At 41.2% G+C, this 26,637-nt stretch overlaps 1 protein-coding gene across 1 annotated transcript in view; it reads left to right on the forward strand.

Moving 5' to 3' along the window:
• The first annotated feature begins 651 nt into the window (after positions 1–651).
• The window catches only part of LOC103185450 (C-terminal-binding protein 2), a 104,845-nt gene continuing 78,859 nt past the window's right edge, over positions 652–26,637 (forward strand). Inside the window, 3 exon segments of the mRNA XM_042336608.1 lie at positions 652–871; positions 20,341–20,510; positions 25,638–25,715. Of these exon segments, the coding sequence (XP_042192542.1) occupies positions 20,453–20,510; positions 25,638–25,715 (136 nt within the window). The 5' untranslated portion in view covers positions 652–871; positions 20,341–20,452.

Below are 26,637 nucleotides of genomic sequence, written 5' to 3' on the forward strand. Positions count from 1 at the left end.
CCTTTGGAGGTAATGCTGCCAAAAATATTTTAAAAAATTGCTGAATGTAAAGATCTCAATAGACAAATATTTTCTAACTGCCATAGCAACTCAGCAAATGCAGTACGTGTGTTGGATAATGAGTAATACCATGGTACTGCAGGCGAGGGAAGCTGGAACAACTTTTGGCAGGTATGACCAAGTGTGACTATAAAATGCCTTGTGAATCCTCTTGTTTTGCTGCTGATGCATGTTATGCCTGTTTTTTTTTTTGGTCAGCCGGGTGTCCCACCCATATGGAAACCCGTCACCACGCTTAAGTGTCTAAACCAGACTGAGAGTTTCACATACATACACCGCCTCCTACACATAGATATTTTCTTATATCTGGAATGGCATTCACGCACACTCTCTGTCATGACACACCTTGCCTGCCTGATTCTGAAGAGCAGTAGTTGCTGGTTGGCAAAGTCAAGGCATTTGGGACTCTTAAAAAGTATATGAATTGGTGGACTACTGGAGTTTTACAAGCTAAATTGTGTGTCAGCTTGGCTCAGTTGTAGCACTCTCACTTCAGAGTCGTAAGGCTGTGGATTCAAACCCCAAATCAGGACTTGAAATCATACAATCTAAGATGTTTGAAGTCTGTTTCTGTTTTGTCGCTTCTCTCTCACCTTCCCCTGCCAACACCCTAACTCATAATGTGACTCTGAGGGTTGAACATGATCTATTTACGCACCCGTTCATTTAAGTTGCGCAACAGCAGATTGGTCAGAAGTTGACACTTTTGTATAAACAGCTATCGAGTGCAACGCTCATCTGATTGGGATTCAGTACAACAAGAACATGAGAACTTTATAAATGGAGAGAATCAAAGCCCCAGGTCAAAGCTGTAAGTAACTAACTCATTGGATTTGGGTAAAGCTCACAAGAGTTTATAGTTTGCTCATGAGAATTTTTTTATATATCCTCCCCCCCCCCCCCCCCCATGGGCATGTGAGGTTTTGCAGATCAGAATGTAGCCAATCCTGTATTCCTGTCCTTAAAAGGCATTTCCTTAACCCATACTTGTTAAAGCTGTCAGCCTTCAAGTCATGTAAATTAAAACCCAGTGTTAATGCACCCTCAAATTCAACTGGTGCTTAATAATGATGGACTACATTCTCCTATGAGAAATACCCCAGTTCCATTTCAGGCCTTGGTTCTCAAGGGAGTGTTCCTTCAATGCATTGCTCTTATAGCAAGACTTACAGTAAAACTTCAGGCTGCCACTACAGAGGTGCTTGGGTATAATGCCCGGGATGTGATGTGCAGCCACCATGTTAAACTGACTATTCCACCATCTCATTCGGAAGCCGGTGAGCACATCTCACGTGTTCATTTTGAATGCACAGCCTGTAATTTTCTCCCACTTAAAAGCAGTACAAGCGGGCAGTACAAGTGTGCAGTACAGTACTTTCGAACTTCTGCTATTTTGAGGCACCCCTGAATGTAGTACAACTGGTGCGTTAAGTAATGTGACCTTTTACAATTTGAAAAACGTTTAATACAAAGATCCCTGCCCGCCTGTTCCTTACTGATGTGTCTTATGCTGACCACATTACCATCACTGCCGGGAGGAATCACATCACATGTTCGACAAGCTTTAATATCAACGAGAGCTCATTGATTGATTATGTGTTTCATCTGGCTATCATTTTTACTTTGCTCCAATACGGCTCCAAATATTTTAGGAGGATAAAAAGGTTTTATTTTAGATGCAGGTTATGGTTTGTGTGTGTGTGTGTGTTTACTGACTTATTATATAACCCCAGTGTTTACTGGCTCATTCATGTTCTGGAGAAAAGCCTTCTGAGTTAGCAGAAAGGTCTGGGCTGTTTAATTTTCTTTGAAACCTTGTTTATTTTTGCCTCAAATGTTAATTCCTATTTTTTTTTAACATTTTGGCATGGTTCCCATTTTGCTGCATCTGTTCCATGTGTGTTTCCTTTACACTGCGCCACAAGCAGATGTAATGTCTCATTCCAAGTGTAAGAACCCAAATGACAGTAAGATCAGAAAGCTTGTGCATGGCCCTGAATTGCCCAAACCTTTATTTGTGAGGTTACTGAAAGAGTTAAACAGAGGGTGAATCTAAAATTGAGCAGGACAGAATAACTGCAACACTGTACCATCATTTGCCCACAAAATATACAGTCAATTCATTTTACAGTACATTCTGTGAAACGCTTTGAGACGTCTCAAAGACATGATAAGACGCTATATCAAACGCAAGGATTTTTTTTACATAGGTAAGGCAGACCCTGGTCACAAGTAGAATTATATTGTGCATAGGGAGAGGAATGTTCTGTTTAGACGACAGTTATAATATAAACATTATTGTACAATAATAATGGAAGACATTTAGTTTCACAAATATAGAAGGTACTTTAATTTTGCCCATGCCTTTCATTGAAGTTTTCATTGATTATCACACCACACTGCTCTTAAGCAGTACGAGACTCTACTTGCATGAAGGGCGCTATATAAATGCAAGTGGTTGCTGATGTATTTTCACTTCTCTCTGCAAGCTTTTGTTCATTGTGTTGCAGAAGCTTCATTAGAGGGAAAACTGTGTTAAAAATGAGACCATACATGGGCAAGAGGTGGGTATTCCAGTAAAGACTGGTGACATTGGGCTTACATTGGTAGCTCCCTGACTGTGTATGCTCACTTGTTTTTTGCTGTAAAGAAATGTTATCAGTCCCATTGTGCGACCTGCTAATCTCTCTTCTCCCCACCCCATAATGGAAACGAGCTCACCACTTCACTTCCTTCCTTCCCAAACTGGCAATTTTAAAATACATTTATATTTACGGTGATAATGCGTTGGAGAGAGAGAAAGATAGGCTATTAAAATATACCAGTTTTGGAACATTAAACTGATGCTGTTAATGAGATTGTGTGCACTAAGTGGTTAGAAACGAGACACCATCTGTACCTCTCGAACTATAGGAATAAAGCACAATAACTTTTTTGGTTTTACTTGAAGTTAAGTATGGCATCATTCATTAAAGTGTACAACACAGCAACAGATGAGAAAAGGGTCACAAGACGATAATAATCCTTGCATTTGATATATCGCCTTACCATGCTGTTGAGACATCTCAAAGCACTTCAGAATATACTATGAAGTGAATTGACTGTATTTTGTGGGCATTCCTCCATCATACTCACTCCCCCCTCTTCTCGTTACAATCTTCTTCTGATTCAGAGGTTTATGTTTTATGAATCATTTGGTGACGTGGGATAAAATGTTTCTTACCGGACGTCAAAGGCGAAGTTCATCCCTTATTTTCTTGGTGGGTTTGAACACAGCAGTGTTCTTTCTGACTGGTGTCCTTTTTCTGTTTTCATTGCATGGCTGACATACTAAAAAGCTCTTTTTCTGTCTGTAATTTGTTTTCGTTTCCCACTGGTATTGTTTTGAAAGCGCAGTAGGGAGTTTTATCAAAGAGATGCTTCGATTTGTTTTCACTGTCTTCGAGTATTTTGGTGAACAGTACCACACGGCAGTACATCACACACGTTTGTACAGTACATCACTGCTGAACGAGCTCCCATGTGGGTATTTTCTCACTCATGCTCTTGTCATCTCAAGCTAAATGAACGAGCTTTAAATGCATTACGTTTAACCTCAGAAAAACTATGCGAGTGAGAGTGTGGTGCGTGTGTGCGTGGTGGGCAGGGAAAAGTGACAAACTGGCACAGACATAGGATCTATACGACCCGGTGAGGGCTGACAAATATCATTACACACTTGGGTGACAGATTCCAGTGTTAGTCATTATTGAAAACAGCCCTGTCACAAAGCAGTGTGAATCAAGTTACTTAATGGTGCATTAGCAGGGAACTAACTGTTTTCAGAGTGTGCAAAGATTAGTAGATGGTGGGCTTCTCTTCTCTGTTCAGTGTTGTATGACTCATGGACGAGAACTTATCTTTTAAAACATCCGTGCCATGACACGCTCTGCCTTCCCCCAACTCCCCAACATTGCCCACCTCCATCACTTCCTCTCCCCTCAGACTGCCGAGACCCTCATCATTACGTCCAGGCTTGACTATGCTAACTCCCTGCTCACTGGACCGCTTGCCCCCTCCCATGCCTACTTCAAGGCTGTTCTCAAGACCTTCCTCTTTGGCCGTGCCTTTGGTGATTCTCCTACCCCCACCCCCTTGCCCTCCACCCCTCTTGACTCCAATCCCCAGCTCCGATGCAAACCCTTGACTGTCCAGCGCCTTGGGATATCTTCCTGACGTGAAAGGCACTATATAAATGCAAATTGTTGTTGTTGAATGCGCGCTTGAAGGATTTAAGAGGAAAACACTGAATGATCGCCCTAATCCCTCCCCACAAAATGCTATTAATTTTAATAAAAATAAAGATTTCTCCCCAAATGAAATATAAGCACTCTTTGCAGACTGATAAACGTCTGCTGGTTCTCATTGCAAACAACTGAGGCAGTGAAGCAGGAGATGAGTTGCAGATTGAAGTGCCCCCTGATGGACGTGTTCTGAAACTGCAATTAGGCAATTTGCAACTTTCTGCAGATGTTGATCAAGCAGAATTCTCCCTCTCTCTCCCCCACTCATCCCCCCGCCCCTACCATCGCCCACTGCCAAATTCTCAGTCAAAGGTGGAGAATAACCCTCTTCTGGTAATGTACATATTATTTTTCCTTCAATTCTTGTCAGAAGGTAGTTGGATTGAAAAATTCACTAATTGCTTTTATGTAACCTGTAACTGCTGATGTCTGTGGACTTGTCTCTTGGGTAATCCTCTTGGTTTCCAAGCTGTGTGCTGACACACATGGACGCTAACACAGTTCCTCGTGGGTAAAGACAGAGGCACGTTTCCCAGCTGGCTTTAGAAATCACTGAGGCCACCTCTGTTCCAACGCTTTGAACAATTCCATACTCCGCGCATTAATTCAGCAAACTGCACCAGTGACATTGAACATCCACTTATTCTCAGTCCATAGCACTATTGTGCCTTAAAATTTAAGACCGAGGAGAATTGTGCGAAATTCTCAAACTTAGCCTCAGTTTGGAAGCCAGTTTTCTGTTTCTTTTTTTAAAAAAACTTCCTGACAAATTAAGACAGAATGTAAGCCCGATTCTGCTCAATCTTAAATTTTAACAACAAAATAGTTTTAGAGGTGAAATTAAATTTCAGTATTCAAACGATGAGGCTAGAAAGCTACTCACAGTCAGTCCCGTCTGTTCTGAATTATAAGGGAGGTGGAGGGGTTGGGTGGGGGGGAATGGGAAGAGGTGAATATCGCATGCTGATATTGCTGAGGCAATAACTTGCATTTGTATAGCACCCTTCACGTGGGGCAGTGGCTCAGAGCACTTAAGCACTGAGCCATAATAATAATAATAATAATAATCCTTGCATTTGATATAGCGCTTTTCACGTCGGGAGGACGTCCCAAAGCGCTTCACAGAACACACTGTAAAGTGAATTGACTGTATATTTGTGGCCGAACGCGGCAGCCAATTGCGCACAGCAATGTCCCACAAACAGTCGTCGATTGAAAATGACCAATTTTATTATTGTTTTTGGTTTTGGAGGGATTATTATTAGGCTCTGTGTGGAGTAAGGAAACTTGCCCAAGGTTTCGCCCTCTGCCTGGAATTGAACTCAGGTCTCTCACTTGCAAAGCGAGTGCTTTAACCACTGAGCTACAGGACTCCACAAATACAGGCCACAGAGGCACAGGTTTTGAATCCTTGTCTGTGGTTAAGCAATAAAATTAGTAATAGTCTCTGCATCTGATATAGGTGCCTCATCATGTCTTCGAGACGTCTCAAAGTGCTTCACAGTATATACTGTAAAATGACTTGACTGTATATTTTTGTGGGAGAAATAGGGAGGTAAACAGGGAAGGAATTCGGGACGCTACAATTGACCTCAGGATCCCCGGGTTAGCCTGTGATCCCGGCTGATCTGTGTTCAGTGATCCCTGATGGCAAGTGCAGTCGTGCAGATGTCAAGGGAGCAAAGAATTGTGTTGTGTCACTGAGGTCTGCTCAGAGTTGGCAGAATTCACAATTTAACTAATGGGCGTTGCACACTCCTTGTGCACAAGGAATGAAAGCATCATAAGAACAACTCTTTATTGTTTTTTTTCAATCCCTTCTCCATTTTCCCCTCTCACCTCAGTGATGTCTTCACTAAAGTTCAGTCTCTATTTGTGGCTGACTGTATATAGTTTTACAGGGTGTTTATATAAATATATATATAAGCAAGCGGTGGTGGAAATAAAATGTAGAGTGATCTCAGGCCTTTTAAGTTGTAGGTGGTTTGTTCTGATCCCACTGCATTTAATTCCATCTCCCTACAGAAACCATCAACTCTTGGTAAGCCTTATTAAACTCAGTTTCAAAACCTGTGGCGTGAGGTTTCTGACAGTGTTTGCCTGGAGAGGGACACCTGAACATTTAAGATACTTTAGAATTTTGGCAAAATTCTCTGCAGAAAAACGATTGTAAAATTAAGACTGAATTAAATAAAATTGCATGTTTTCAATTTTGAAACTGTGAGAAATGTTGGGTTTCTGGTTCCCAGCAGATCTGGGTGGGTGCATTGTGGTAAAGGAGTTAGGGCTATGGGAAAAAGGGGGGTGGGGAAAGGGGGAACTAAGCAAGGCATCAAAATTTAAAAAAAATAATAATTTGGTCACTCAATCCACGACTGTGTGGCTCACTGCTGGGCGCAATTGGCTGCTGAGTTTCGCCCACAAGTGTTTGTTACAGTGCCTGCTGTGAGCAGTGTAATACAGCCCAAAGAACAAATCCAGCACCACTGACAAACCCACACATATGGTGCAAATAAAATTAAGAGGTTTAGCGCAAAGATTAGCTGTTGGAAAAGTATCTGTGACTGTCACGATAATAAGACTGGGAAGGTCTCCTCTGGTCAGCCGGGCTGAAGTGTGATTCTCAGTGATTGGTCTTCATAGAATTACACAGCACAGAAGGAGGCCATTCGGCCCATTGTGTCTGTGCTGGCTGTTTGAAAAGAGCTTCCGAATCAATCCCACTCCCCCGCTCTCCCCATAGCCCTGCAAACTTGTCCGCCCCAAATAATGGTCTACCTTGTTCAAACAGGGTGATGGAAAATGAGCATCAAACCACTGGACTAAATCCCTTTGCATTAACAGGAAATGGTTTTGAGGATAAATGTCATTGAAGGAGGAGGAGGCAGATCTGCCTTCGGTAAGGCTCAAGTAAAGGTGTTATAGTTTTAAAGACTGTGCAATATTTCATACTAATTGAATCAATGTAGACAACAATAAGTAAGTGTTTGCGGCTGAGGATAGGCAGGTAACTGACACTTATCTGATAGGCGTAAAACTATCTTGTTAAGTTACTCGCTTGCCTATTCTTAGTTTAATTCAGTGATATTTGCAGTGAGCTGCTCCCTCGGGCTTTCAGTCAAATATCACTGCCTGGGTTCCAGCACATAGATTTGGAGCAGTTTATGATCCCTGCTTCTGATGGACAGCTTCTCTCTCTACGCTTCCCCCACCACTACCCCACCGTCCGCCTGCCCGCCCGGCCCTTACTGCAACACGCAAATGATGATCATGCAGATGTCAGACGAGGACAGGAATGTGCTTGGATGTGATGCTCTCCTGTTATCTAGCCTCGCACACGCTCACTAGAGTGACACTCCCTCTAGGATTCTCAGAACTGCACTCCAGCCCAAATTGCCGTCACTACGAGAGGAGAAAACCTGGAGCAATGAAAAACAATGACCTCGGCGATTCAGCCTGAGCTGTTGTAAAGAAACAGTGGGATTCCACTGCAGAAGCTCCTGGGAAGTTCTCAGAAGGAGTAGGAGAAAGTTCAGACGGTTCATCGGGCATTATATCTATCTGACTGTTTAAATCTCAATTTCTCTCAAAGCAGGATAAATTGGTATCTTTTACCCGATATTTTGCCAACTGATTTAGCGCCAGGGATAGTTTATGTTGGCAAAGTTAGAAAAGTTCTGGAATTTTCTAATATCTCGTTACGTACACAAAGCCCAAACAAAAAAAAATCCTAGCGATTGATGTCTGTCCCAAGCAAAGTCTAGCAATTTGAGTTTTTGCACTGCACCTACCACCCAGACGACCGTTTGCTATTGACCTATCTCCAGAACTGGTACATCAAGTAACTTTCAAGATATGTTGGCCGTTTCCCCTGGTCTTTAGCTATCTGAATGGCAAACAAACCACGTCATCCAGTGGCTTCAAGGTTAAAAAGCTAAACCCAGCTGACAGCCAGTTGAAATGCATCCAATGTACCCAACAGTGCCTCCTTGTGAACTGGTTTTCTCTTGTGGGTAGACTCAGTGATGTGTGGTAGGTTGCGAGCTAGACTATTCCTTTTTAACTCTTGATGCTGGGTTTGAATCCAGAATGATCAGTGTAAAAGAGTCCCCGGATTTGAAAAATTCTGGAATTCTGATATCTGAGCATCATGTACAAGTGTGGATCTGATATTTAATTCTCAGTGACAAATTGAGCCAGAATCAGCACAAATTGACTGTCCCTTGGCCACGGAAAAGGACTGAAGATGACATCTGAAGGTGATATTATTATTATTATTATTATATACCGGTGCAGTGGGTAAAGGCACCTTATTGGAGCATTGTTCAATGAGATTTACCCTGCATCTAATCTGTGCTCGGTTTGTACTCAGTGTAAAAACAGTGACGTTTCCATTAACCGGCATTGACGTCGCGTTCCTTGATAAGCACACATGAAACACAAACTGTTTTGTTCTTGCATTGATTTGTTTATATAAAGGACAAGTGATGGCAGTGTAAAGGAAATTTTATCCAGTAACTAACTCCCGTGCCTCCTTCTGTTAGTGGTTAAGTAATCACTGGACTACTTGAGCTGCGAGCAGCCTGTGGGAAGCAACTGTTCTTAAAAAAGAAAATGCTGGTTTCAATGTTTAAAGAAGAAGAGAGTGCTTCTGAACTTCAGCCAAGCTGCCATTTTGGATCTGTTTGTGCTTCATCTTCCCCTGTCTTAACACGGCCTGGCTCTGTTTCCATGGCAGCGGAGATTGAAACAATCATCTTAGGTTTATTCAGACTATAACCACCCTAAAGTGGTTAACATAAAATAATCTTCAATAAGTAATTCCATTGAAAACCTGCCACTTTGTCAAACCGGTTGAGACTGAGAATCGTAACATGGACAATTGTTGAGGTGGAGCCCGCAATCACGCATTACATTAGTTCATCATGTCACACGGTCAGAAATCTGCTGTTTCTAAAAGGATTTCTTAATAAATAATCCCCTTAGAATTCCCGCCGACCTGCCTGAACCCCTCCCTCGAAATAGATTGCATTGTGAACAGAGGCGAAAGGAGGAGAGTGTTGATCAAAAGCCCCATCACAAAGCTACGTTTTTAAGAGGATTTTGAAGCCGGGGAAGGAAGAAGGCAGAAGTTGAAGGGGTTTGGGGGCGAGAGTTCCAGAGAACTGGGGCAAAGTGTCTCGGAGTAGTGGCTTGAATTTAATGCAATGATGTCTGGTGCCTTCTTGCAGCACCAAGGAAACGCACTCATTTCATTCCCAATAAACTCCACATTGAGATACCATCGGAAGTCAGGGACTGAAATGTTGTTCCAGGCCTTGAGGAACGCCTCCTGTCGCTGGCGCACACAATAGATCAATGAGAAGGAGCAAATCCATTTGTCTCTTTTGCAGCATATTACATGATTGCTGTTGAGTTATGCTTGAATATGATTTTGAGCTGTGCCAGGACTTCACCTCTGATAGTTTGTAATTGGACTGAAGAACGTCAAGAGTATTTTCTCATCACTCATTCAGCTCTCTAACCGGAGAGCGGAATTCCCTTTGGCAACTTCGAGCCAAATTTCAAGCTAATGGTGAGATACCTTCCACCCACCCTGATGTTTATTCCACAAATAATAACAGTGTTGGAGCTATACTCTACTGCGTGTGTAAAATTGTGCCTTTGGAGTATGTTTAAGATGTGCAGTTTTTCAATGCCATTGAGGTTATGCTGAGTCCTGAATCAAATTAGCAAAATTTGGAAAGAACATTTTGGATTAAACTACAAAGAAAAAGTGCACGAGGAATAAAAGTCTAATTGTGATTGTGCAGTTATTGCACGTGAAGAAAGTGCAGTGTGAGGTATGGCTGCCTTAGTCTGTCTTAAACCCCATTTTAGTCATAGAGCTACAAATCTCTTTGCAGCAAAAATAAGATTACATTTGTATAGCGCCTTTCACGTCGGGAGGATGTCCTTTACATACTTTACATGCTTTACAGACGTGTGTGCATGTACACCTCTGTGTTTAAAAGATTTTTTATATATATATATATAGCTACTTATTGCATCGGACTTGTTATTGCCAAGTCTGTCAAGTGTCAGGCTGGTTCAGTTGGTAGCGCTTTCGCCTCTTAAGTCAGAAGGTCGCGGGTTCAAGCCCCACAGTAGAACTTTAAACTCACAGTCTAGACTGACACTTCAACACAGTGGTAGGGAAGTGCTGGATTGTTGGAGGTACCGGCCTTTGGATGAGACAGGAAACTGTGGTTTAGTCAGCCTGTTTAGGTGCCTGTTTGAAAAGAGAAGGTATTTTTCCAGATTTCCTGGCCAACAACCCCCAAGATTTTTTTTAAAAAAATCATTTTCACTTCATGGCTGTTTTTGAAACATTGCTATGAACAACTTGGCTGCCAAGTTCAGCCTCAAGTATACTTTAAAATCTCTGGTGTTTTGCCCTGTTTGACATGATAAGGTACTCTAAGTATGATATTACAAGGGCAGTCTATTGTAGGCAAACAAGGCAGCCATATACACTGGTAAAGTCCCATAAGCAGTCATGAGATCAATGAATATTGGTGACCAGGACACCAGGAGATGTGCATTTCTCTTTTTGAATCGTGACTTAAAATCATTAACATGCTCTGAGCAAACAAAGAACAGGTTTTAATGTCTCATCCTAAATATAGCTGATAATGACATTCTAAATGCCTCAGGCAGTGCAGCAGTTTCCAAGTGCAGCACTGGATTGGCGTATAAACGAGTTGTGTTACTGTCATAGCCACAACCGATCTGACTGATCAAAGCCCTCACTTTACATCAAAGTGACTCTTTTTTGCCCGACCCCCCCCACACCCATCCCTGACCCATTCATACCCGACTGGGTTTCCAGAAAGTGGAATTTTAGTTTACTTCACAGTATATCCTGTGAAGCGCTTTGAGACGTCTCAAAGACATGATAAAGGCGCTATATCAAATGCTAGGATTATTATTATAAAGTCATGGCATTTTATGTGACGGAAAGCAGGTGAATGATGGGCTCATTTGCTATAAGTATGATCTCCACTGCTCAATAATCTGACCTCAGTACTCTGACCTGAAATAACCACTTCAAACTGAGATTATTAAAGAAGCACTGATCCCAAAGTCCTGCTTACTATGGAAATCTAGTATAAATCTGGTATAAATTTTCAAATCTCTGGTGTGCATGCTTCTGATTAAAATGTGCTGGTGTACAGTCCACTTAAAATGCAGTGCTCTGGCTCTCTTTCTCTCTTAATGTTATACCAGTTTATTAATGTAAGTGAGTCAGTGGCAATGCAAACACAGATCTATATGTGTTGTGACACTAATTGCCTTATTAATCCTTTTTCACATATGTGTGCCATTCATACTTGTGGAACTTACATTCCCAGCCACAATGCCTCAGGCTGTAGTTTAAAACGAGGGAGGCTGCTGGAGATATTGTAACTAATACCTGGGAGCTCTTTATACAGGAATAGCTCCGAGTGCCATTCACGCCAGGCTTCCTGAACAGGGATGTGCTATAAAGCTGTTCTGTCCCTATTCATAAAGGAGACTTGTGAATCAAGAGTGGATTTACATCACAGCTGAAGTCTCCAGTGTTAGAGGTTCATAAATTGCATCAAGCCTGCCTAAATGTTGGAATCAATAAAGGGAGGCTATCACATTCAGCTTGTAAACCATACATTCCAGAAGATACTTATCCTTTAAGAGGAATGTTTTGTGGTGATTTAACTGATTGAAAATGTACAAATGTGTTTTCTTCATAACTGAGTCTTCGACAACCTGGTCATTTCCAAAGCGTTTTGAACTTGAGTCTTAAGATCAAACATCAAGCTCCCTAGATGACTAAATGAGTAAATGAATTGAGCTGCATAGCATTGAACCATGTAGATATAGAAAGGGTCCATATTTGTGCAACAATAACTGCAATTGCCTTACTTGTCCTTGTGTTACGTAGCTTAAACAAGGTTTCCATTCCTGATCTTTATCCAGGCGATTTTAATATGAAATGCATGTATGAGGAAAGCATTGTACTTGGTCATATATTGTCTTCAGTGTTGAATAACGTGCTGACACTCAATGTCGAATAACAATAATCCTTGAATTTGATATAGTGTCTTATCATATCGTCACAACAGCTCAAAGGGCTTCACAAGACTTTACTGTAATGTGAAGCATGAGGAAATCATCAGGGAGCACCTTAGCTATCTCACTGTAATATACCAAGGCAAAGAATACACATACATTATTTATTGCACATGCCAGAAGTGATATTTATCTACATGTATTTACTTAGCTTAGAGTCAAAAAAAATTTAAATATAGTATATCAGAGGAGATACTCAACGGAAAGATTTCACTTCTAAACGCTGCAGAAAACCTCCAAAGGATAGGCACTAATGTTACCAAAAGGCATTGGTGTTGGGATTCAGGATCTGTACATTCTGCGAAACTGCAAGACAATTAAAACCTTTATGAGGACAAGGAGATGGGGAATTCAATGACTTTGATGCTGCCCCTTCTCACTCGCGAGCTCTCTATTAACAGTAGTTTTGCTCTCCAGGGCCAGCAAGCAAAGAAATACAATTGAACACATAAGATTGAAAGCTGCTTGTCATCTTGGGCAATGCTGAATCCAGCCCAGAGAATCAATCTGCGTTAACATTCAGTATATATCGGTCTTAAAAAGTGTTGTTCGTGCTTCAATGGAAGGAACTGGATTCTGTTTATGCAGAAACTAAGCAGGAAGGGATTTATACAGCTGAAATCAATAGACTGATCCCAGAATATAAAATAAGTGTAAGCAACAGTTGTACATTTACTGCAAAACCAGTGGTTCAGCTCAGATAATTGGGTGGAGGTTTGTGTTCACATCATCTGAAATAGGAGTTTGATTAACTCGGAGACAGATTAAGAATCAAGCTATTGTAGGAGCCCTGGGTTAGAGGGCAAATTCACTGAGCTGAACAACGCTATGTCTTCAAGATCAGACATTTGTTTGACTTCTGGCATGAAAACCACACTAATAAGCTGGAGCACAGCATCATGGTGGAGATAATGTGCAGAAGTAGTCTTACGTGAGTTGTTGTTCACAGGCTTTAGGGCAATTATATGAGCAAGATTACAACACTTCTTTGAATCATTAAGTTATATTATAATCGGGTGTTCAGGCCAACATGAGTTGCCAGATGTTGCTGCTGTTTATCGGCATGGACTAGTTGGGCAGAATGGCCTGTTTCTGTGCACTCTGTGTAATGCTATGTAAACTGAGCTATTCCAGGCACTGTATTGCATGTTGTGTGCATTTGCCACACTGTTTTTGACCAGTTTCAAAGATGTAATCATGAGCTTTCAAAGCCTATCACCCAAACCAAACACTGTTCAGGGTTTGTGATGGATCTAATCCTACTCCCGCGCCAAATATTACGGCAAGTAGTCAGGCCTTGGGGATGTTGGGAATTTTGCCTTTTGCCTTAAGAACAAGATTCCCATTATCGAGCAACACCTACTAGAAAAACAGAAAAGTAACTACTTTTTTGACTGCATTGAATGGCACTACATTAGGGAAATTGTAACAGTATTGAAGGAGTAATAACAGCTCAACACCAGTTGCCATGTCACTTTCTGAATGGTGAAGGGATCGATTCCTGGCACCTTCCTGCTTTGTACATCGCCATTCCATGTTTTTGTGTTTTTTTCTTTTCTCTTCGGGACCACAGTAATGTGAGATGCAATATAGGTCTGTGAATGGCAGTTCATCAGATAAGATACTTTAATAAAATGGCTTGACTTCCCCCTTTAAGTTTTATTGACCTTACATTTAAGGATATTCAGTGATTAAATAATTGCGTTGGCTGGAGCCCACTGTAAGCAAACTCTCCAGAATAACTGCAGTATCCTTTCTAAATATCTTTTAACAAATACAAACAAACAGTAGTACTCCAAACAAATAATAGAAAGTGGAAAAATGTTCCACTTTACAGCCACAGAAAGAATAAAAGCCTCCTATATTTAATTACTATTGCAATGCACTGCTTGTACATGGAGTACCAGGGAATAGAGGGGTATTGGAGGGCGAATTAGGAATTGCTCATGTGGAAGATAAACACTTATCTGGACTAGATGGACTGAATAGCCTGTTTTGGTGCTGTTAATGGTGGCTGATGAGGTTTTGGATTTGTCCTATTTACAATGTGCAGTGCAGTCCATGTTATGGGGTGAGGGCAAACAAACTGTACAGGACAAGATTACAGACTCTATAATAAACTCCCGTAAATTACAAAGCACGGAACTGCAACATTTCCTTGTACAGTCGTGTAATAATGAGCTTTCATGAGCGCAGGCCAGCAGAGTGAAGAGCAATGCTGGTCTCTTCAGGCGTTGTTAAAAAAAAATACATCTGCCAAGTGACGGGTGAGATGCACGATCACCCTCCTCCCTCCAGCAGAGCTGCCTCCAGATGCAGGAGGAGTAAAGCAACCTATGGCTGCATTATTGCCTCCGGAGGGCAGTAACAGTGCGCTGTATGCGCTTTAGCTGAGTGGTGTTGAAATCTAAGGGTGGTGTTGGGTCTGGTTTCATGTGGGGAACCAGCGATCTATCTCAACGTGAACTCTAATGAGCACCTTCCTACAGCATCACAAAGGCACTTGTCTTCTCCTCTCCCTTCTGAATAAGACTGAATAAGTGCCAGAAGCTCATTCATTGTGCTAGAAACTGGATTAAGATTGTCAGAATTCACTAAAACTCATTACCATTTAAGACTCCTAACAGCTGCCAGAGGGAGCAAGAAAGAGATGGATAGAAGCAGAGGTTCACCTGTACTGACATTGAGCCCAAATCCAAGAGTTGAAAGTGTACTGCTCTCCCCTTCATACAATTAACAGTAACTCAGAGAAGCTGAACTTAAAAGATCCAGACGTTGAGAGTCAATTCAATTTGATAGTGTCCTTGTTTTTAAAGGATATTTTGAGACTATAGAGCAAGATTACAGACGATGATGAAAACCTGTGATTTGCAGAGCACAGAACATTTATGAGATCTTTATAAGAATGTGTGAAATGCCATTAGGAGAATCTTGAACATGATCTACTGAGAAAATATCCGCTGTGCAGTGGGGACATGATAGAAATATTATGCAATTACTAGGTCTCAAGATTATTATCTTGTGCCTAAAATAAAACATTTTAACTTGAACGACCTTTATCTGCTCCAGTGCTAATTATTACTTTATCTCAAAGTACATGCAAATTCGCTTGTTCTGTACAGGAGTACTGAAGGTTTTTTTCCAGGTCAGATTTTTTGTCTATCGTTCTACCATGTCCTGTGTGTTTGGAAGAAGCCGGTTTAAAAAAAAGCCTTTTGTATTGACAAAACAAGAATATTTGACTTTCCAGATAGTTTATCATTTATCACCCTGCCATGAGTGCTCCATAAATGTGTTGTGTGGTGTGGAAACTCTTGAGAGCTCCGAATATTAATGAGATACTTAACCAAATGCAAGGCATATTGTGGCATTGATGTTGTCTTTGCAACATGCAAATTGATTGAAATGCGTGCAGTTATGTTACGGGACGATGTTTACAGCTTATTTAATTAACTTTTCTGCTTCTCCCTTCCCCAATTGTGCCCGGCTGCAAACGTAATGCAGCAGAAGTTACAGCAAGGCAGGTTTCTGAGTTTCTCATTTGTGAGATTTTGGCAAAGGCCTAGCGAGCCGGAGCAAACACCCGCACACAATTGCAGTTGGATGCCGGCTGACATTAGCGCAGAAGGCCCTTGCTTCAGGCTTTTCAGGACTGTGACAATAGAGGTCTAATTCGTGGTATTTCCTCACAGGATTCCTCACAGAATAAGGAATCAGTTGTGTAAATGAGGAACTGTTCTGCTAACCATAAGTATGCCACGTGGGAAGTCAGCGTGACACAGTCTTACCATTTGGAAAGGAGATCCCACGGGGTGGCAAATTCCTGTTCGAAAAACTCTTGGAGAAATATACCGCAAATTAGACCCCAATTTTAAGCTTTTGTGTGCCTAAGTCGGATTGTGGAGTCCCATAGCGTAATGGTTAGTGAGCTCACCTCTCAAGCGAGAGTTCCCAGGTTTGATTTCCAGGTGGGGCGAAACCCTACGCAAGTTTCCTCACTTCCACACACTTCTGTTTACCTCGCAGTAAGTAGGAACTGGTTGTTAGTCGATTAGCGGATCACTCGATCCGTGACTGTTTGTGGCACATTGTTGTGTGCTGCGTTTGGCCCACAAAATACTCAGTCAATCCACTTTACAATATTCTGTGAAACGCTTTGAGACATCTCAATGATGTGATGAGGTGCTATATCAAATGCAAGGATTATTATTGGAAATAAACTCTCTGTGTCGTATTTTGCTGCTTTTCTGTTTACAACCATAAACGGGTCAAAATGCACAGTTCTTATTTTTTGTAGCTATTGAGAAAGGATAACCCATAAACTCGCACAGCAGACAAAGTGTAAACGCATACTGTAAGGTGTGCAGCTGGTCAGTGCAATTTCAAAGTATTGCACTGTGTCATCGCATTTTATTCTATTTTGGGGTATACTTGCGATCATCAAATTGTGTGTGCGGGAATAATATGTCCCACTTAGCATTCTATAGCAACAAAATGGGAGAAGCTGTGCCCGAGCCAGGATTTGGGCAGGGACAGTGTAAGAACTACGTGCTAAACATCTGGCACTTAGCTGCACCTGACACTGTTTATCTGTGTGACTACTGCATTGATAGGCCAATGATAGGCTCTTTCTGCCCTGCCCTGTCCAGCAATACTGAACAGCTAATCCCATCGAAGAGTGAGATACTCAGTGACATGTGGTGAAACAACATGGATGCATATTAATTCTGGGAGGAGGAGGAAAGGCTTCATAATCCACCAAATATTTTGACCCACGAGTTGTTTATTCAATGCAGATATATATTCTAGTATCGTAAGGAAGCTGCATTTATTTTGGTGATGACAGAGGACTTCATTGACTGATTTTAACATGAACATATTCAGTCAAAACTCCTTTGTGAGGAAAGTATGACAGTGAGTGTTACCGCTTTGCTGATGTTGGTCACTGATGGGATTTCCCATTATAATTGCACATCCCCAAAAGCACTGCGCGTAATGCTCACCCAGAACTTTTCCCCACTCGTTCCAGAGAAATCCACCAAAGGTGCTAACATGTATTGATTTGATACTGCGCCATGTGAACAGTTGAGGAGGTGGGATAATCCCATAAAACCACAGTGTGAAATACGTTGACATGCCAATAGCCCGAAGGTGGAGCCTTCAGTATGAGCAAGTTCTAAATCAAGGTCCCAGAGGTAATAGGGTATAAACAGATAAAAATGTGAGAGAAGGCAATTTGGCCCTTGGAAGCTCATCCCTCAAGTACATTAACTCTACCATTATAGCAATTGTGTTTTGAATAAGGTCAATATTTTTGCCTGCACGACCTTGTTTGGTGGATTTTTTTTCAAATAGTTAGAGGGTTTCAATGCTCAATTTGTCATTTGTTGCCCTCGTTAACGAGCTGCACAGCTGGAACTCAGAAAGATCTATCGAGATTAAAAATAAGTTGAAAATAATTTCGAAAAAGACTTTTCCTCACACTTCTCCATTTTTGCTTTATATAGTTGTCATTAAAAATGCACACAAGTTCAGATCTCTGTGGGGCAGGGTTAGCAATAAATGAAACTACTTAAACAAAAGGAGAAATACTGCAAATGCTGGAAATCTGAAATAAAGTCAGAAGTCGCTGGGAACACGAAACAGGTCAGGCAGCACCTATGGAGAGAGGAAAATGGGTTAACGTTTCAGGTCGATGACCTTTCGTCAGAAATGGGGAAGTTGAAAAGGAGCAGATTATAAGGACAACTGCTTCAAACCTTAAATACAGCTCCCATCTTCTCTCAGCCTTGCCACTCCCATCCCCCTCTTCTATAACCATTCTAGGATTTAGACACATTTTTCTTTCTATAATCTCGTGTATTGCCTTCTTTTGTCTTGCACCATCATCACCTCTGATCTCTTCATCTTCTGTCCCCTAAATTTTGCCTTTGTCTTTCTTTCCCCACCCCCTTCTCCGTTTGTCCTTATAATCTGCTCCCTTCCAACATCCACCAGTTCTGAAGAAAGGTTATCGACCTGAAACGTTAAGTCATTTTCCTCTCTCCATAGACAACGAAACTATTTAGGTGAGTATGTAAAATAATTTCAGAACAGAAAAGTAGACACCCTTTGATTATTCAAGTGTATGTTGCCTCCCGTGACAAATTAAATGGGCATTGAAATGTCAGGTACCTTGTCTCCTAGAGTCTGTTAATGACTGTTATTTTTATATTCTAAATACCAGAGGAACTGATTTAGTACAAGTGTGTTATGCCATGATTAAGAGCATGTCGCAGAATTCCCTGAATGCTTGTACAGTTTAATAGTGGGCACTAGATAATACATTAACAATTCTTTTGGTCTTTGATGTGTTAAGAGGTATTGCATTGAGCTCTGCTGCTAAAACAGCATTTCAGTCCACGCAGGATTACAATACTGTATGATGTTTGCATCAGTTCTAATGGTAACTGCTCGTGGATTAGTAAAATGGTGTCTGGCTAAGCAACAGAAATGACAGTAAACTGATATGCAACACGTGTTTCATAGATTTATTTTCCCCAAGTTGAGAAACCTTGCTGAAAGGCTACAGTGCAGGGCATCACCAAGGTTGAAAAGAGTAGGAGCAACACGGAGATAAATTGGATAAATCACACCGAAGTTGGATTTAGAAGTCTTTGAATTGTTGGGAGGAAGGGAAGACTGAGGGGCTTCACAGTCTTGAGATCTTGAGTTAAAAAAAATAATTTGGAAGATGGAGAAAATTTCAATTCAATTCTTGATTTCAACACATTGAAGAAGTAGGGAGGAGTGTGTAGTTCTGTGTAGTTGGAGATTTAGAGGAACATTCAAAAGAGCACAACTGCATCTTGCGTGGGTTTTAGTTCCACTTTCACATGATGTATAATTTAATCTGTGCAGGGGCAGGTGGGGGTGTGCGAATGGAATTCCACCTGGGTCTACACTTACATTATGCATGATTCAGTCTTCATTTTGAAGCCGATATTCTGTGGTTTTAAAAAGAACTTACTAAAAATCAGCTTCGAAATAAATAATTTGTCGAATTCTGCAGCCTGTGTAATAGTGTCAGTCTTGACTTGGGTGGAATTCCTCCTCTTCATGTACTTCATTTCTTAGCCATTTTCTTGAGCTATGAAGTTTCAGGCTAGTTAGAATAGTCAGCCTTCATTTTGTTAGCCCTACAGTTGAAAACCTTTCCCATTCTGAGACTCTGTATGAAAGGCAGAAGGTTTTGTTGAATGCTGAATAGGCCCACTTCCCTTAAATCTTTCCCAACACTGGCAAAGTTGTGCATGTACCATTCACCCTAAATGTTTCATCGTGTGAAAAAAGAGAACACTAGTCAGTGCCAATCAAAAAACCCAACAATTTCAAATTCATTGCGGTGTTATTTGGTGATAGGCCTCAGGCCTCAATTGTAGTGCGTACAATAGTTGAACAATGTCTTTCGTACACTCCCATTCCTGTGTATGCATAAGTGTTTTATGTTTGCTCCTTCCGTTGATGCCTGTTGATAAGTCCTGACCAAAGAATTGTGTAATGTGGCCCCACAAGAGCTCTTGAGTTTGAGCGAAAAGCCTGTATTCCTTCAAAAAAAATAATAAATTGATCACTTCAATCCACAACTATTTGTGGACACTCCTGCGCACAATTGGCTACTGTGTTTCGTCCACAAAATATACAGTCAATTCACTTTACAGTATATTCTGTGAAGCACTTTGAGACGTCTCGAATTCGTGATGAGGAGCCATATCGAATGCAAGGCTTATTATTATTATTTTTAGTGTGCGTGATTTCAGTCAGTCTGACTGACGACGCTTGTGTGTCTCTTTAATTTTTCTTTCAGAAGTTGGATTAAAGTTATGTGCTTGAGCCCCTGTGGATTCCTCTGAATTGTGGACACCTGAAACGCTGTTTGCTTGTTATTTTAAAAGGAACTCATTCAAGCAGCATCACTGATGTCTCTGATGGACAAGCACAAAGTGAAGCGGCAACGATTGGATCGAATTTGCGAAGGTAAGCCTACTTCACACTCGGGCAGCCCTGAGTAACCATACAAAAATCACTGTACAACCCATAGCTTTAGATCTGAGAGCAGCCTGGCAGTTGCAAATTCAGATCTGGATCTTAAAGAACGCAAGGCCAATTTGTTATCCTGTATAGTACCTCTGAACTACTTCTCTCTCTGTCTAACCCCCGACCCCCATGAAACAGCGTAGAACACAGCCACGTTTTATTGGAATGCCAATTTAAATGCTAGCAGTACAGTGGGCGGGGCTACATTTGCAATGCAGGTTTACAGTCCCCCATTTGTTTCACATTTGCGGCAGTACTAAACACAGCCCATGTATCTATGACTAGGTTGTGACAGCTAGTACAAGCTGGCAATGTTCTGCGCCAACACAGGAAAGAGACCTGCAACTTTTGAGGTGTGGTCTCCTTTGCCTGCTTAACCTGCTTCACATTGTGCTAGCGTTGTTGTGTAAATAAGTCTTGTTCAATAAGATAAAGAAATACTGCAGGCTACGCCTTCAGACTTATATAAACCACACTTCCTACTAACACAAAGGAGTCCACGAAATTTGCTGTGTCTTCATATCCTCGATCGACTTAAAAGAAAGAAGTACTCGAGATCCCATCTGTTAAGTCCATTTCTGCCGGTTGCAAGCGTGGGAATAGATGAATGGGACAGTGTTGGAATATGGATGGTAATATGCTTGTCAATCTTTAGGAGAATTATATTAAGTCTGCACTATCTAACGCTGCAGCATAAGCAACATTGGATCATAGGTGAACTCATGCTTTTTCTTAATCCAGGTAAATGTTTCATACTTGGAAATCCTGTTATAAACATTTGTGAGCAAACAGGGGATTTTAGACCCCAACACCCTCGTCCTTGGAACCACTGGTAAAAAAAAATTGGCTTTTTCTGAAGCGTTCTTTGTGTCTGCACCTGACCTTGTTTCGATTGCAACTAGGATAGGTGGAACTAAATGAGGATGAGTAGTTGCTCACAGACAGATATATATGCATGGAAATACTCGGACAAATTAGTTCTGCCTCTGAATGGACAACAATGCGACGTGACTGTCACTTATCAAATAGCTGGACTGATATTGGTAGTAAAGTCTATGTCTCTCCCCCACCCCATTTGCATTTTGTTTCTCTTCTCCCCCTCCCCTACCCCCCACTGGTATTTTCCTTGACTCTCAGTATCAAATACATTAACCCGTGTATTACTGTGGTTAGATTCTCTCATTTAATTAATGATTTGTTGTGGGCAGATTTTTCATGTGTTCAATTTGTGATGTTGTAATTAGTAAGTGTTGGCTATTAAAAGCAAAATTTCACTTCAGCCTGCATCATATAGCTTACTAACTACAACATTGTATGCAATGTACGTCTCCATTTAACGTAATTGTCCGTGATTTATGCAAAGACGTTTTGGATTTAACCTCTGTTTACATCCTTTCATGTTTGATTTAGCAGGACCTCTGGTCCTCAGGTTCAACTTGCAATCACTCGTCTTAAAGCAGCCTATGACGACGAGGTTTAGTGGTTCTTAATCTGTTTCCACGCAGCCCACTCATAGGGACAAAAAGAAGGGCTGAGCATGTTCCGTTGAAGCATTATGTATACACGTCACAGCAGTGTTTCATCTGTAATTTGGCAAAGGGCCTTCCCCATGATTGCTGTGGCAGAGAGAGAGAGAAACTGATTGCTGTGAGCCAAGCTTTGAAAGCAACACGTTGTTCCCACAGTGATGCTCACTGGGTCTTTGCTTTGGTATCAAAGACATTTAAAGCAGCTTAAGGGTCCCTTCTCAATGATTTATTATTGTATTAAAGTATGTTTCACCCACGCTCATGGGTTATCATTCTTTGTTGTTTTTTAAAGAGGCTTTGAAGCCAAGTTAAAAGGGAACACATAAGCAGACACCGGACTTCTTGAAAATGAGCCTTTCTTTCTATCTGATGTTCTGCATCAGATCTGATCGCTGCAAATGTGAGAATAACTGGAACGAAGGATCAGGAATGGCTGCAAAAGGTCCATTTGTGTGGATCTGATTATGAAGGGAGATTATTTCCAGATGTTTGATTGTTTTAATTTGCAGTTTCCTCTTAAAGGGAACCTGTTTTACTGAATTGCACATCGACCCGTTCAGCAGTTTACAAGCTGTGGGTATAAATAACTAGTACCTCCAGAACTCCATCTGCCAACATTGGGTTTGCAACAGTTAGTCTCTTTGTCTTGTGTGGCTAATTCCTCATTGGCTCTCTCTTCGGTAAATTAAATACACATGAAGTGAAGGTGGTGTAATGTGTTGTTCCCTTCCCCCTCCCACTGAGTATCCAAGCTCACCCAGTCCAAAGGGGCAAACGCCAAGCGAGTCCAGATGTTACAGCACATAAAGGGCAAGTTATTGGCTGGTCCCACTCCCCGTCATAGTGACTTAAGTACCGACCATTCCCTGGACATTGCGTTTTTGGACAAAAGAACAGGGTTTGAAAATCTAAAGGGGACTTTTATTGTTTTTTCCAATAAAAGAAAAACCTAAAGCCGAATGTTGTGGATGAATCCCAAACTGGTCAAAAGTTTGCGTGTGAAAGTCGAGTGTGAAGATCATGAAGGAAAAGCACGTTTTTTTCTTGATCCACGCGATCCAAATGCCTCCCTCCCTAGGCAACTGGTTCCACGTGTTAACCACTCTCCACATAGGTTAGGTTAGTCTAAGCATCGTGTTCATCTCCTCCCTCCTTTGTGGTGGACCTCTAGGGTATTTGAAAAGCGTGTTGGAAATCTGGCTTGTCCAAACTCGTTTAAAATGAGCATCATGTCTAAAAACATTGCTAGGTACATGGATCTGCCCAACTCTGAGGAGACATGCCAAGCTAAGCAGGTCCACAGTAATCAGAGGCATTATTGGTCATGACTTTCTAAGGTAAACTGATGATGAAATCATTGGTGATTTTTTAAACTGATTACTGTTGATCAGATATGCTGTCCTAATGACTCTTGTCTAAAGGATATTTGGCATGGACAGGATAGTCTAATGATTAGTTTTTAGAGTATGAAAGTGCTCTTATTTGGATTATTTTGTCTTGAAACCCACGTAGTTATATTAAAAACAGTATTTTCTACTTTATTTAAGATTTGTTAGATGTTTTCACCAACAAGTAACATATATACCCAATCTAAGTATATATCTGTGTGTGTGTATATATATATGTGTCTGTATATATACATATGCATATATACACATACTCATACAAAAATACACTCACAAACATACATATATACATACACACACGCATACACATAGTCAGTCACGCACATATGCTCACATACCACACACGCACGCATGCAGACACAAAATCGTGCTGCGAGTTTAGAATTTAGTTAAGAATAGAGGTGTGTTGGTTTCTTCCTGTGGTGAGTTTGCAGCAGACAAGACGAGGTGGCTCAAGGCGAGAAAATCACCAGCACAGACTTGACAAGCTCAACATCCTGTTCATGTGCACTAACTTTCTGTAATTTGTGACCACGATCTCTTAACATGATCTGTGTATGTATATAATGTACGTTTGTGGCTGGATATGTACTTGTGAGACTGTATTTTGTGTGAGTATATATGTACGTGTTTATGCACAGGTGATTATGTGTGTGTATATGTTATTTGTTGGTGAAAAACTAGCAAATCTTAACAGACACAAACAGAAAACTGTGTTGGAACATGAGCAAAAAGGATCACAATCTGGCCTTCCTTTCAGGTGCAGGTGGGGAAATTCCCGTTCTTAAGTGCACATCATCAAAGTCATTACAATTGACAGCATCCAAGTTAGAATCTCAGTTTCTATTGGCATCTAGACTTCTGCTGAAGGTGAATCTCATTATGTCCATCTTGAGCTGGGGCTGACAGAGGTCACTTCAGCTTTGACCTAAGACCTGATCCTAGGATTTATTGACGACAACAAATCACATTTGTACAGCGCCTTTCACATCAGGACGATGTCCCAAGGCATTGACCGTACCAAACTATACTGACCCGCAGATTGCACTGTCTTGATACATTGGTGGAGTAGTTGACAAAACCTGTCCAGTTTACCAGTTTAAGTTCTGTTTTTTAAGATGTGTAAAGTGCTGATCTTCCTGTGTGGCCCCTGAAGTGCCTGATTCTTGCAAACACGTGCAGCATGTAACAGTTATGAACATTTATGAGGGGTGGGCTGTTGTGGGTGAAACTCGATGAATTACTTAGTGAACCTAGTTATTAATAGAAATCTTCTATTAAAGTTGAAGTGGAATAAAGTTGTTGGTCCACCCAAGGTCCTTTGTGTTCTCTTATCGCAGTTATGATACAACAAAAAAACTTAAAATAGGATGTTTGATTTTTTGTTTTAAAAAAAAGTACATTCGTTTTGCTAAACTTGCCGGTGTCACTTGCATTATTATGAATTCTTCAGAAATCCCTCCATTAAGTTGATCATCCCCCGACCCAACCCCATCGACTGAGAACCATCTGCCCAGCTGCTCTGTGGAGAAAACTTATTATAATAACATAAGAAGAATTATTGCATTTGATACAGCGCCTTATCGTGTCGTTGAGACGTCTCAAAGCGCTTCACAGAATATACTGTAAAGTGAATTGACTATATGATTTGTAGGTGGATCGGGGTAGTCAATTGCACACAGCAGTGTCCCGCAAACAGTCTTGGATTGAGTGACCAAATTATTTGTGTGTTTATATTTTGGAGAGATTATTATCCCTGGAAAGCGATCCGTCAATCTACTAACAACTGGGTTCCTTGCTAGGGACTGGAAGGGCGCTAAGCAAGACGTGTGTTCCTTTTATAAAATATATCGCAGCCGCAGCATGTGCTAAAAGACCATGATTTCCAGATCGATAAACGACCGTCGTGTTCATTTACACATTTACTCACTTGAGCACGTGTGTGTGTTGTGTGTCATTGAAAGAAACGATCACAAACTGGAGAATCCAGACCTTAAATACCATTTTCTCCTACCGCCACCATCACCTCCACCACCTCCACCCCAACAATGCCCCTCCTCCCACCCACACTTGTAATGAAAAACGTATGTTTTCAAACTATGGGAGCCTTATGTTGTTGTTATGTTTTAAAGCGGGGGCTTGGTGGGGAAGCCAGCAGCAGCCTTCTGAGGAACGCAGCGGTGTGACAGGCAAAGCGACAGCAAGGAGAGGTAGGTACTCATACATCAGACTCAGGGAGGTTAGGAGACAAGTAGCCGAACACAATCCGAATAGGGAACCAGGAAGGGCTGACCTTAATAAGTAGTTGCGAGGAATGGGAAGCGGGGAGTGTGTGGGAAACATAGATTTTTACATTGTACACAAAAAAACTTTTTCTTTGAAGAGCATCCCTTCGACCTGGTTGTGGTATCCCAGGTAAATCTTGACACCAACCAGGTAGGCACAGGCTTGCTCTAAAAAAAATGGACCACAGAAGTTTCTTTTTTTTTAAAAAAACAAAAAAAATTGGAAACTGATCTTAAAAACTATCCGAAGCTTGTGGTATACAAACAAAAATGCTTACAACAAATTGGGATTTTTATTTCATTGGCCTTTTATTTGTAATCAGTGATGGAAATGCAGTCTCTAGAGACTTTAAGCAAAATGACTTGAGAAAAGACAGCCTGAGGTTTGCATCAGAGTTTGCTGTTCTGTTTTCGCAATGAATACCCGTGGTTGTGATGAAGTTGCCAAAAAAATGTACGTTTCTTGCTGTTTAGGATGAAAGCAGTTGCAGGCTCACAGGAGGGGTGTAACTGAGGAAATGGGCTGCAGGGCGTGCATTTGGCAAAGTAGATCTGGTTATTTTTGTGGCAGGTTTTCACTATAAAATCAGAACTTTTATCCTTGCAGATTACATTGTCAGTGGGTGTGTTGTAATGTAGGTTGAGTTGTGTTATGTGTGTGGGGAGGGGCCGAGAAAGAGAGAATTGAACCATCGGGGCCTTTAAATTGTGAATAATAGCTGATTGTTTTCAATTTATTTTCATATCTTACTGAGATATAGAGCTTTGTGATTGTACAGAATCATTGATAATATTCAGAGTACTGGATCTTTTATATAAGTTTATACAGTATCATGATATGAATGAG

This window comes from Callorhinchus milii, unplaced genomic scaffold (genome assembly GCF_018977255.1).
Source record: "Callorhinchus milii isolate IMCB2004 unplaced genomic scaffold, IMCB_Cmil_1.0 Scaffold7, whole genome shotgun sequence".
Classification (NCBI taxonomy): domain Eukaryota; kingdom Metazoa; phylum Chordata; class Chondrichthyes; order Chimaeriformes; family Callorhinchidae; genus Callorhinchus; species Callorhinchus milii.